Source organism: Pinus tabuliformis, chromosome 9 (genome assembly GCF_031772625.1).
Source record: "Pinus tabuliformis cultivar Carrire ecotype Pingquan chromosome 9, CPIR1, whole genome shotgun sequence".
Taxonomy (NCBI): domain Eukaryota; kingdom Viridiplantae; phylum Streptophyta; class Pinopsida; order Pinales; family Pinaceae; genus Pinus; species Pinus tabuliformis.
In genome coordinates this window covers 400,511,693-400,524,130 of record NC_142307.1, presented here as the reverse complement: position 1 = coordinate 400,524,130, position 12,438 = coordinate 400,511,693, and the positions used below count along the sequence as shown (strand labels likewise).

At 37.6% G+C, this 12,438-nt stretch overlaps 1 protein-coding gene across 1 annotated transcript; it reads right to left on the bottom strand.

The window, feature by feature from the left end:
- Positions 1-10,048: 10,048 nt before the first annotated feature.
- On the bottom strand, positions 10,049-11,974 carry LOC149148837 (putative disease resistance protein At5g63020). The gene has a single exon (XM_089442288.1). The coding sequence runs from the start codon at positions 11,972-11,974 to the stop codon at positions 10,049-10,051; it is 1,926 nt and encodes a 641-aa protein (XP_089298414.1).
- Positions 11,975-12,438: the final 464 nt, after the last annotated feature.

The following is a 12,438-nucleotide window of genomic DNA, read 5'->3' as shown; positions in this document are numbered from 1 at the left end:
CCCCCTAGTGCTCCCTCCAAGCAAGCATTTTTTTATCAGTTTTCTTAATCCTTCCATGATCAGTAGAAAAAGTAGGGGGGATAGAGGGCATCCCTGACACAGTCCCTGTTCAACATGAAAAAAGCCCGAGGTCGCCCCATTGATAAGGATTCTATAGGATGTGGAAGAGACACAACACATAATCCAATTAATGAAAGCATGAGGGAAACAGATATGAGTCAGAATGAGTTGCAGGTATGACCAACAACCCAATCAAAAGCCTTGGAGAGGTCAATCTTGAGGATGATAGATTTTTTGTTCTTAAGCTTGATCGAGAGGAGTCCTTCCTTTGCGGTCCCGATGGCTTCATGGATCTGTCGGTGGCTGAGGAAAGAAAATTTCTCCTTGGAAACCATCCTAGATAAAATAGATTTAATTCAAAGGGCAATAGTTTTGGATATAATTTTATAGATATAGCTGCAAAGGGAAATGGTACGATAATTGTCAAAGGTGAGGGGTTTTTCAACTTTCAGAATGAGAGCCAGGAAAATCGAGTTAAAACATTCATACATTCTGCCAGAAGTCCTACATTCCTCAATAGCCATTAGAAGATCTTGCCCAATATGCTCAATAAAGGTGTTATAAACTTCCAGTGGCCACCTGTCCGATCCCGGGCTTTTGTCTCTGTTGAAACCTTTCATTATTGTTTCCAATTCTCCCAACGTAATTGGTTCATTTAAAGCCTCCTCATCCTCCAGTTCAACAAACATAGGGAAATCCTCAACTATGCAGAGAATTTCAAAGAGGGTGGCTCCCCTAGGTGCCTTGAAGATATGTGAAAAATGACGCATTCCCATATCTGCCAGTTGATTGAAAGTGCTTGCCTCCCTGCCCAAGTGATCTTGCAACTCCCAAATGGTATTGATAGACCTTCTCCCTCAAGCATATTGTTGAAAAAACTTGGAGTTTTCATCCCTCGATTTTAGCCAAATCGCTCTACTCTTAAAGCGCCATGTTTCTTCTTTATGTCTCTGAAACAATATGATCTTTTTCGATTCTAGTTTAATTAGGTGATCTTTTGCTTCATCAGATGAATAACTAGAAAGCCCAAAAAATTCCAACTGTTTGAGTTCTCCTTCAATCCTGAGAAGCTCAACCTCATCCTTCTTTTGTTTGGTCCTTGCTCAACTTATGGTTTTTTATTTTAATAGGGACAAATTTTCAGCTATAGTTCTAGCCAGAGAGGAACTGCCATCAAGAATGCAATGAGACCAATTTTCTCTTACCAAAGAGTGGAAGTAAGCATCAGAGAGCCTTGTCGAGCTGAATTTAAAAGGAGAGTTCGGTTTATGGTTGTCATCCCTAATCTCCATGAAGATCGGGGAGTGATCAGATTGGCCTCCAGAACCCACCCATTGATGAATATGGTCCAATTTGGTTAACATTGATGCCTTTATAAGAAAGTGATCCAGCCTTATGGCCAAGGCATCTTCCCCAGTCCGTTTGTTCTTCCAGGTCGGCATAAGTGTTGTCGTTTCTATGTTCAGGAGGTCATGGGAATCCAACATACCTTTGAAGAATCCCGTTAAAGGGTCGGTCGGGGCCCTGTTATCCCAAGATTCCACAAGCCCTAGCGAGAAATTTAGGTCCCCACCAATGATCAAGTTTTCCGCTTGCATGAAGTCAGCTTCTAATAGTTTTCCCAGAACATCTCCCTGTTGTGGCAAGGGCCGTAGATGTTGATTAATCTGAGGGGAAGATTGATATCATAGAAGGTGATGTCCACTCCTAGGTAACCCTCACCACCCCAAGCATTATCCAGTCTAATTGATCTTTTGTTGTAAACCAGAGCACATCCTCCCGAATGCCCTATAACATCTAAAAAATAAAATCCCCAATCCGGGAGGAAATACTTTAGCACAATGTTTAAACAACTCCCTTCCACTAGGGTTTCTTGCAGAGAAATGATGTCTAAACGCTTTGAATTGCATAACCATTTAAAGGCTAGTTTTTTTTTTCCAAGCTGGCCAATGCCTTGCAGTTGAAAGAGAGGCACTTCATAGGGTAACCTTTGTTGGGTTATCCTTTTCTCTAAGGACCCGATCAATAGGAGTCTGAATGGCTGAAGCAACCTCAATGCCATCCCTCTTGATGACTTTGGATAAATGAGATTGTCTGCCCCCAGGGGGCTTCAAGGGTAAAGCAGGGAGGGGGTCCTCTTCCTGGCCGAAAGAGGAGGTCTGAGAGGTAGGAAGGGATCACAAATTGTAGCAGTGAGAACCACTAGAGCTCGAGCTGCTGAAGGGCCTCTTGCATAATGGAGGGGGGAGAGCAGAGGGCCTGAGGGGGAGAAGATATCACAAGAAAATTTACAGAACATATTTTTCTTATCTCAAAGCCCATTCCTGACATAACCATAGATGCAGATGCACGACAAGATAACATAAAATCATGTGAAGATAGGGGGGAGGGAGGAAGAGTACCTGAGAATTGTGCGGATTCTTTGGGACAGGCTCTAGTGACTAGAGGCACGATGGTCCTGAATTCTAGTTGAGTTGACATCACCCCCAAACCATCTTGACGCGGCCTGGGTTTCCCAGGTGGGTCCGTTGGAGAATGGAAATCCACCTCCGACGTTTGGGTGCTCGCCGAAACTAACGACTTCAGAGGGTCTGGTTGATTCCTAAGGAGTAGATGGAAATATTTGTATAAATTCCCTACCTCGTGGCACCTCCTACAGCGAATTGGGATACCCTCATAGTCCAATATCTGCCTCTTGATAATCTCTCCCATCTGTAAGCGGTAACTCTCCACCAGACCATCCCTGGTGTCTAAGTATACCAGAATTATGACTATATCCATGCAGCCAGTGCCTTGATAAGCCCTGTCATGATCCAAATACATGCCCAAGTCGTCGTCAATGCACCAGAAGATGTCCTCCACCAAGAATTGGAGAGGGAGGCCTAGTAGGCGGACCAAGATTAGTCCCGCACCCAACTTTTCCTTCTTCGGATCAAACTGTAGTGACCATCATTTTAACAGAACAAGAGTTATTTCAATATGCAAGTACCAGGTTAATACTCAATCCACCGGCTCTGGAAGTAGGAATATGAGTGCAAACTAGCCCCAAGATAGAGTGATGACTGCCAGCAGCTGAGCCATCAGGTTTGCCCAAACTTCCATAGTCCATTTTTCTAAGGTGAGCTGGTGCATAATTCCTGCCATGGACCTTGCCCACCAGAACTATACTCTCCATTAAGGCAGCCTATGCCATACTAATCCCAACCCCGAACACCAGGAGCCTATCATGATATTGAATCTTAGAGAGCTTTGATCTTTATTTCCCCCTATTTTGGGTTGTGAACTTAAAGGAGTGCCATCGGTCTGAGGGTTTTCGTCAGTGTTAGAGGTCCGATTTTTTTCAGGTCCTGTGTCCAGCCTAAAAATTCTGTCGAAGAAACCTGAGGAGTGAGCAATAGAGGCAATGTTTGGATGCGTCAAACCCTCGGAATCAAACCCAAACAAACTGAAGGATGGAAGTTGTGGCCCCTGTACTACCTGATTCGTCCCACAAACCCCAATCAACGGATCCCCCACTCTGCTCAGAAGCTCTTCTGAACTCTGATGTGCATGAGACCAGTATTGGAACTCCGAAGGAGACAGAATGGTAAGAAAAGGAGACTATGTACCCTTTCCCAGACCTAAATAACCCTCCGAGACTGCTGAAGTCGGTTGGGAGAAAACCAAACCCTGGAGGGTTACCTCCATGTTATCCATTAAAGAGGAGAGATCAAGTACCTACCCTTCCAGTAGTCGAGTTATTTCTGGTTCCTTCCCCACCCTTGACATGTGTTTGTCTTCAACCTAGATATCAGTTAGGGCCAAGCTGTCGGAGGAGTAGTCGAGCAACTCCTCCTCTATGCATATACCCAAAAGCGTATGAGTGGTCGTTACTTTTCTAAGAAACCCATGCTAACCTACAACAGGTGCTAACCTTTGTGAAGTCTTCAAAAAACCCTTGGAGAAAATGAAAGGTGCTTTAATAACCTGACCACCGCCACAGAAAAATCTCCCTTAACCGCCTCGAAAAAGATCGGACGTAAAACACAAGGAAAACCACAGCCGTTCCCAAACTCTGTTAGTGAAAAAACGAGTAAAATACCCTGGGGAAGTAGTTGTTAAAACAAAGACTCCGCTTAGCAGAAATGGGAAATTAACCGGCCTCTTCCCAAAACTATGAGAATAGGAGGGGTCAAAATAAAAGTAGGGAAGCAACAAAGGAAGGTCGCATTAAAACCCTGTAAGCACTTAAACACCAAGCTCAGGTATAAACCCACAGGAAGACATCCATCGTAGAACCAGGGTCTGCGAGAATGGGTTTTACCCTAGCCCACCCATCGAGTCCTACTTGCATCGAAAACACTTCATCAATTCGCCTCACTGCGTCCAGATTGGAAACCACTATTGGTGGATAAGCTTCGTAATATGTTAGATCATCATATATAAACATATAAACTATCATTCATAATATGACAACATATATTAGGAATAATACATGAGTTTCTTTCTTGATTAAAAGCAATAACTATAGTAAAAATACAACATAATCCAGGCCAAAGGCACCAAAAAAGCCTTCCTCTTGATTTGTCTAGCCTGAGCCATGAAGAAAACCTCCCTAATAAGTGCAAGTAGGTTCTAGATAAGGATGTTGAGCATCTATGCAAAGGAAACCAATGTTTCACAGATATTGGGAGTGCAAGAGGCACGAGAAAAGAAAACTTGATCTAGGAAAAATCCAGAGTAATGTCAATATCCTTCTTCTTGTATCAATTAGTCCTACCCAAGGGGTGTATATATACCACCTCAAATTGGTTATTTTAGTTAGGTTATAGGCTCCTGTAGGTGGGCTCTCAGTGAAACCCATAAACCGCGCCCGAAAAATAACATTTTAATTTATTTTTTCATATTTTAAAAGGTATACGTGGGTATAGTGTTATGGGAACAACGTATGTATGTGATTTAGTATGGGTAGAGTCAAGTATGAATTTTGAGACTCTGTTTTTTAGTATAAAGTCAAGTCTGCATAGAAAAGGGATTGCCCAGGGCCATAAAAGAGAATCAGGTCTACAAGAGTGTTGAATGATGCTATAACACAAGTGCAAGAGAAAATTAAAATGCAAAACTTATATAATTTAGATGGATCTATGATGATATAATTTCAATTATTGTATTCATATTGTCCATGTAAATTTACACACAAATTACACAAACATATTATCCATGTGTGCATTATATTAAGACTCCATATTCTACAACATATCAATATATAAAATGAGAAGAAATTCCACAGTTCCAAATTCTCAACTATATTAATAATATGGGGAAAAATGTTTTAATGTTAACCACATTATTAAAAAATAAGTATTATTATTCATTGTAAGAAAATTTATTTACAGGTTAAAATTTTCATGCTAAAATGATGGTGAATATCCATAGTTAAGAATATTATTATATGTTTTTAATATGTATATATGTTTAACTCATATATTAATTCCTTTTATAATTAATAAAAAATAATAAATTTATTAAAATAAAGTTATAAGTTAGTTAATTTTTATGATTTTTTTAAAATCTAGGCAATGTGAGATGTATCATTGGGTAAGTGTTTTGATGTTTACCATGGATTGATGCCTATCATTATTTATCAACCATTTAATTTATATGATTATACTAGTCAATATTATATTTGTAAGACATCTACTTCATTTAAATTATACAAAATACTTTAAAATTTAATTAATCAATGCCTTCCTCGACGAGGGTGGATAACATTGTAGATCGAAGGTTTGTGGGGAAAGCCCACCACCCCATCGATGAGAGCATCATTAATGAAGGGGTTAGTGTGGCCAACCCCCTCCATGCACAAGCATGTGAACCGTCTGCATGTAATTAACATGGCACACGACAATTCACTCCTATATTTAGGCATAGTGATAGGGTCTTAGAGTAAAAAAAGAAAATCCTGTGTCCCTGCTGCAGGAGGGATCAATAAGGGAAATTGATAGTTTTGTAGAGGCAAACATGGATTTCTTGAAGTACACATTGCTAAATTCTACTATGTTTCCTTCTGGTGTGAGCAGGAATGATTGAACCTTTAGCTGCAAGGTATTCTCAATTTGCTTGGGTATAAGCCTGACTTTGAGGAAGGGGAAAATAGGGGTACAGAGCAGGAGTGGACAATTGATGGTATTGCAAAAGTTGGTTGTTGGAAGTGGAGTGGTTTTCAAGTTGTTGGGTCATTTACACCTCCTCCAACACTTCAACATCCAAGCTTTGAATCTACAACGATTTTCCTAACAAGGGTAATTCTATTTTCCTTCACCGGTATTATCAATTTATATGGTAATCATTTAGTTGGTCTTTATTGTCTAGGTATTATTTTTTTGTGTGGTTTTGGTCTCTTGGGGATGGCATGAAGCCAATAGTTTGAAGTCACCCCTGGTTTGTGGCGATTTTTCTATTCCTCTATTTGACAATTATCTCGTCTCGTGTTGGTGTTCTAACGATTGTTTGTTGCATTCCTCTATTAGATTGATTTGGTTTGACTTTACTTCCATCCCCATGCCATAGTTAAGCTTTGCAAGCGGTCATAGAGTGTGACCCTTCTATGCAATATGTCATGACAACATATTCGTAGCCACAAGGGAGGGTGTGGTCATGGCCCCTAGGGCCGAAATCACGCACAATAACAAGTGCACACAATTGCATACACTTTCTATTTTGTTGTCCCTCCTAAAACCCGCAACAAGATATGTAACCTTGAGTCCCTTGTTAATATGGACCACCAAGCTTTTTAAGATACAGAGACTTTAGACGATGTTTCTCACTGGGTTTTTTACCTTGGTCTTATCAGGGGAAGAAACAATACCTCAATTCCATATTTCTTCACTAGCAAATGAATACTTTGTTAAGCAAGGGTATTAAAGGAAAAAATAAGAGGAAAGGTGTGACATTACTACTTTAGAAGACATTGAACGTGCTCATTGAAATCAATTATTTTGCTTGCAAAGACTGGATGCAAGGCTAGCATATTTAGAGAGTCGCCTTCAATGTGAGTTCAACCCTTCTACTCCTCGAAGATCTAGCGCCAAAGACCCAACACATGTTATTTCTTCAGACTCTTGAATGGTTGGAATGTTTAATGACAATTTTTTGTATTACAATATTGTAGTAGTTAGGCGTGTTTTGGTGAACATGATAAGTTTTTGGACAATATACTTATTTCATAGGTGATTACAAATAGATCATTTCCCTCGAGGCAGATTGAAAACGCCTATGAAAAACCGTGGTTGTGTGATTGACTAATATATTTTAAATTTATGATATTCTAAAACAATACAAATATTAATTTAAAAATAATAATAATGATAATTAATCAATACCTTTCTTATATCAAATTTTATCATTATATTAATTATTCTATATTTTTATGAATAATAATAAATATTAGTATCACTTAAAACTAATTAAATAACATATAAGTTATATTTTGATATACCACTTTGCATAAAATTTAAATAAAAACTTATACACTCAATCTTATTTTCATATAGATTATTATGATCAAATAGAATAATTCAATTTTATATTTTACTATTATCTAAGACAATAATTCAACTTTATATTTTAATATGTGGAGAACCACATTCTATAAACTTTATATAAAGCTTTATGTGAATAACTCTTAATTTTGTTTTTCCCAATGTTTTAACCATTAATTAAAGGTGCAATAAATAACATGTGTGCAAGACATCTTTTAACTTGTTTCATCTTGCACCATGTTGTCACTCAAATACAATGATTTTTCCACATATGGTGCCATTCTATTAGGACTCTTTGGGTGACAACTAATATTTTTCACAAAGAAAACTTGATGTTAATATAAAATGATAGTTTTACATTTATATGGTATGTTATGATAAAAATTTATGACATAAGTTATTTTTGGAGAATTAAATTATTTAAATCTAATTTTGCATAATTTTGGTAATATTATTTTAAGTGTGGCTAAATAGTTTTCTCATTTAAAAAATGAATTGATCTCACTAATACTACACTACTAGAATATAAAAACTTTTTAAAAAATGACTTTTGATTAAAAATATAATATCTTAAATTATATTTTTTTTCAATTTAACTGTTCAAATATTTTAATCAATATTATTGAATTTCTTGTTATAATAAATTTGTTGTTTTTTCTTAAACTTAAAATATTTAATTTAAAAAAAAAAAAAAAAAATCAATATTTTTACATGATCATTAGATATTATTCCTATTCCCTAAAAAAAACTCATTTCAAGATAAAAAGCAATCCTCTCACCGCTTTGCAACCACCACCTCTTCACCTTTTAAAAATATGGTAATTTTATGATTTAATAAACTATGGAATTGAATCTTATAAAAAATGTTTTGAAAATTAAATTTAAAATCTTTATAAATATTTTAGTCTTATCAATTGAGTTTAACGAATTATTTTCCCCACTCAAAATTATTCAATATTCTATAATTAAATATAATAATAAATTTAAATAAACCATTTAATATCATTTAGTTTGAAATAATAAACAAATAAAATATCAGTTTAAATTAACCTTAATTTAAAATTTACCCCTTTGCAACCACCACCTCTTCACCTCTTAAAAATATGGTAATTTTATGAGTTAATAAACTATGAAATTGAATCTTATAAAAAAAATTGAAAATTAAATTTAATATTTTATAAATATTTTAATCTTATCAATTGAGTTTAACAAATTATTTTACCCCACTCAAAATTATTCAATATTCTATAATTCGATATAATAATAAATTTAAATGAACCATTTAATATCATTTAATTTGAAATGATAAACAAATAAAATATCAGTTTAAATTAACCTTAATTTAAAATTTATCAACTATAAAGAAAGATCCCACATATTTATAATGCAAATCTTTTTTCTTAAAATTTTTAAAAAGTAATTAAAAAAATAATATTTTTAAAATAAAATTAAATAAATTTCAAATTATATATATAATTTAACTAAAAATAATATATAATTTAAAAAATGAACATTAACATTATTATTATAAAAAATATGATAAAGTAATTAAATTTAAAAGTAAAAAAAATAATAGTTTAAGGCATTTAATATTATTCTTTTCCATTACATCTGAAAAAATATTTAATTTAAACTCAAATCATGGATAAAATATTTTTCCACAGTATAAAAGGGAATACACAAGGTTTCAATGCATTTTATGGCTAGTACTTTATTTACATCATTACACTCGGAATGAAAATTACACTTAAATCTTAAATCTCCTTTTAATAAATATTTTGTCTAGGCATCTTTTCATATCATTATCTTCCCAGATCATATTTTCCCACCATTCTTCTTCACCGTATAATGCTATTAAGTTGGGTAACTTCTCAATACCCCTCGGCAATTTCCTTAATGCCAACAATCAACAATCTTGAGGACACGAAGCTTGAGAAGTGTTCCTTCTTTCAACGCACCTCCCTCACATGATGGCCCTGTCAAACTTTGCAGCTCCGGCATTCTTTTTAAAACCAACATCTCTAACATTGGAAATGCACCGGGATCTCTGGAATTCCCTATCCCTAAATTCTTCACCTTATTACATTCATCTAATTTTAAAAATTTTAAATTTGGCAACCTTTCCAGTGAAGGGAGCTCCTCCAGTTCAGAACATTGCGCAAATCTAACCTTTCAAGTTGATGAAGCTTATCTATTGAATTTGGCAAATTTAGCCCTCCATACCGTTTAACCAGAAGCTCTGCAACTCTTTCATATTCTGTATGTCCTGAGGAAGATCAGTTTCCGTTTCATGTGATAAAACTAAATGCTTCATTTCTGACCAGTTACCAATAATGAAAGAATTATTATTGAAACCAATAGCCAAAGCTAGTCTTCTCAATGAAGTGACTTGAGAAAGCTGGGGTGGTAATACTAATTTGGGGCAAACCCATAGATCCATGTATTGAAGTTGTTTGAGCTTTCCTATGCTAGACGGCAGTGATACCAATTTCATAGCAATTCCATAAATTAAGATATTGGAGTTGTGCAAGCTGACCTAGGGCTTCAGGCAATTCCTTGATGGCAGTGTCACTCAAATCGAGATACACGAGTAATTCAAGTTGTGTTAGAGATGTTGGCACTGACTCTATACGGGTGCGGGAGAGATCTAGAACCTTCAAAGAGGTGAGGTTCGAAAGAAAGCTTTGGGGAACATTACAAGATAATGTATTTTGGGATAAGAGCAAAGTCACAAGTTTTGGGCATAGCCTGAAATCGTTTGGCAGAGATTCAATTTCATTACGGCGGAGTGATATTCTTCTGCATTCGGCCTCTATCTCACTGTGTGGGAAATCTTGGAGCTGTTGGCCTGAACGGCATAAATAATGTTCTTCCTTCTCCGCAATGTAGATTGCCATATCCCTAATCACATCGTGCACTGTTACACGCCTCCTTTTCCAGACATTCACAGGTTTGTTGACAATTATGTCGTTGCTCTGCTTTTCAAAACTATGATTCTGAAACAAACCACGATCTATGAGAAGCTTTACATACCTGTACCCGAGCTGCATGTCTTTGGTCTTAATAAACCCTTCGGCAATCCACATGAACACCAATTTCTCCACATCAATTTGCTCATCTTCTGGATACATAGCACAGTAGAGGAAACAGCTCTGCAAGGATGGAGTGGTGGCCAGGTCGTCGTAGCTCCATCTTAATCTTCGATAGAGTTGTTGGTCTACACGGGGATGTGTATCAGGAAAAGAATGATCTGCGCTCCTCATCATAGACAAACAAGAATTCCATTCCTCTACTACTGCTGCCTTGGCTCTCATTGCTGCGCCCACTACGGTTATGGCCAACGGCAAACCGTCGCACTCGTCCGAGACTTTTCTGGCACACTCCTTCAAATCCTCTGGAACATGACCACTTTTGAAAGCTACGCTCTCAAACAATGTCCACCCATCCTCAGTGGACAAGGGTTTCACTTCTATGGATTTGCCTGCCTCTGCTAACGCTAAATCTCTGCTGCGTGTAGATAATACTACTCTGCTACCTTTGTCAGCCCCAAATGCAACACCTAATTCTTGTTGCAGATCCAATGGATGCCACACATCGTCTAACATCAAAAGAAATTTCTTCTTAATGAGACTTGCAGACAGCATCGCCTTCAGGGTATCAGTGTCTTGATCAGAAATGCTGGCAAGGTCTAATTTGAGCGCCGTTGCAATATGACGCTGCAATACCCAAATTTTGTAGTCTTGAGAGACCGTGACCCAAATCACAACATCAAAGACGTCACTCACCTTGTAGAAGTTGTGCACGGATTTGAGCAAAGTGGTCTTTCCCACCCCGGCCATGCCGTACACGCCAATTTTGCAATCTTGTGAAGCTTCCGTTAGCCATGTCTGCAACTGCGCCTCTGCAGATTGAATGTCCATCCCTACAATATCCCATTGTGGCTGGGGTTGCAGTAACTCCTTTGCCTGCGGTTGTGCTGAGGATGAGCCAACTTGCTGGGCGTTTGCAAATATTGAAAAGAGAGTTTGAAGCTCTCGACGGAGCTCATCAAATCTCGAATTCCACTCTCTAATCTGTCTCGAGATGCTGGGCTTGCAGAAGATGCAATTCACACACCGTTGCCGCAGGTCGGACCTATCGATGAGGCTTCTCGCCTCTCCAATCTCACCAAGCGCCCTCTCCAAACATTGTCGGATGGACTCGGGCGGTGTCCTCTGCTGATATTGGTAGCTATTCGAAATATCTTGTAAAAGAACCTTCATACTTTCCAACTTAGCTCGCAGAACCCCACGGTTTCGATCTAGGTGAATAACATCATCTATTTGTTGAATGAGTCGAGCCACAATCAGCTTGTTAATGGCGTCCGCTGCAACGGAGGTTCCAATCTGGTCCATGGCGATGGTTGACGCAGAGAATGTGCTGAAATATGAAAAAGGGTAAGCGAAGAGGACTGGGAGATTGAAGCAGAGAATATATTTTGTATACAAAAAGGGTTGGCTAAGAGAACCTGTGAGGCAGAGGGAAATATCAGGGAGATGGATTGGAAGCAGATAGAGGTAGCGAAATTAATATAGGCAAACGGGATTCGATGGCTGGTCGTGTCTGTGTGTAATGGTATGGTATTGTATCTTCATTTTCAGAAAAAAGAAAAAGGTAAAGTAAAAGGCAAGGCGTACGAAAAAGGTAAAATGAAAGGCCAGGCGTACGGGCGGCATCTTCTTTTCGTTGAGGAGCCCCCACCAAGGAGGATTATTTGCAATATAGGATTGTGACTAAACAAAAATGGGTCCTCCCATCTTGAAACTTTAGTGATAACGTCACATCAGTAAAAGGCAAGTCATATGCTGACATTTTTTTT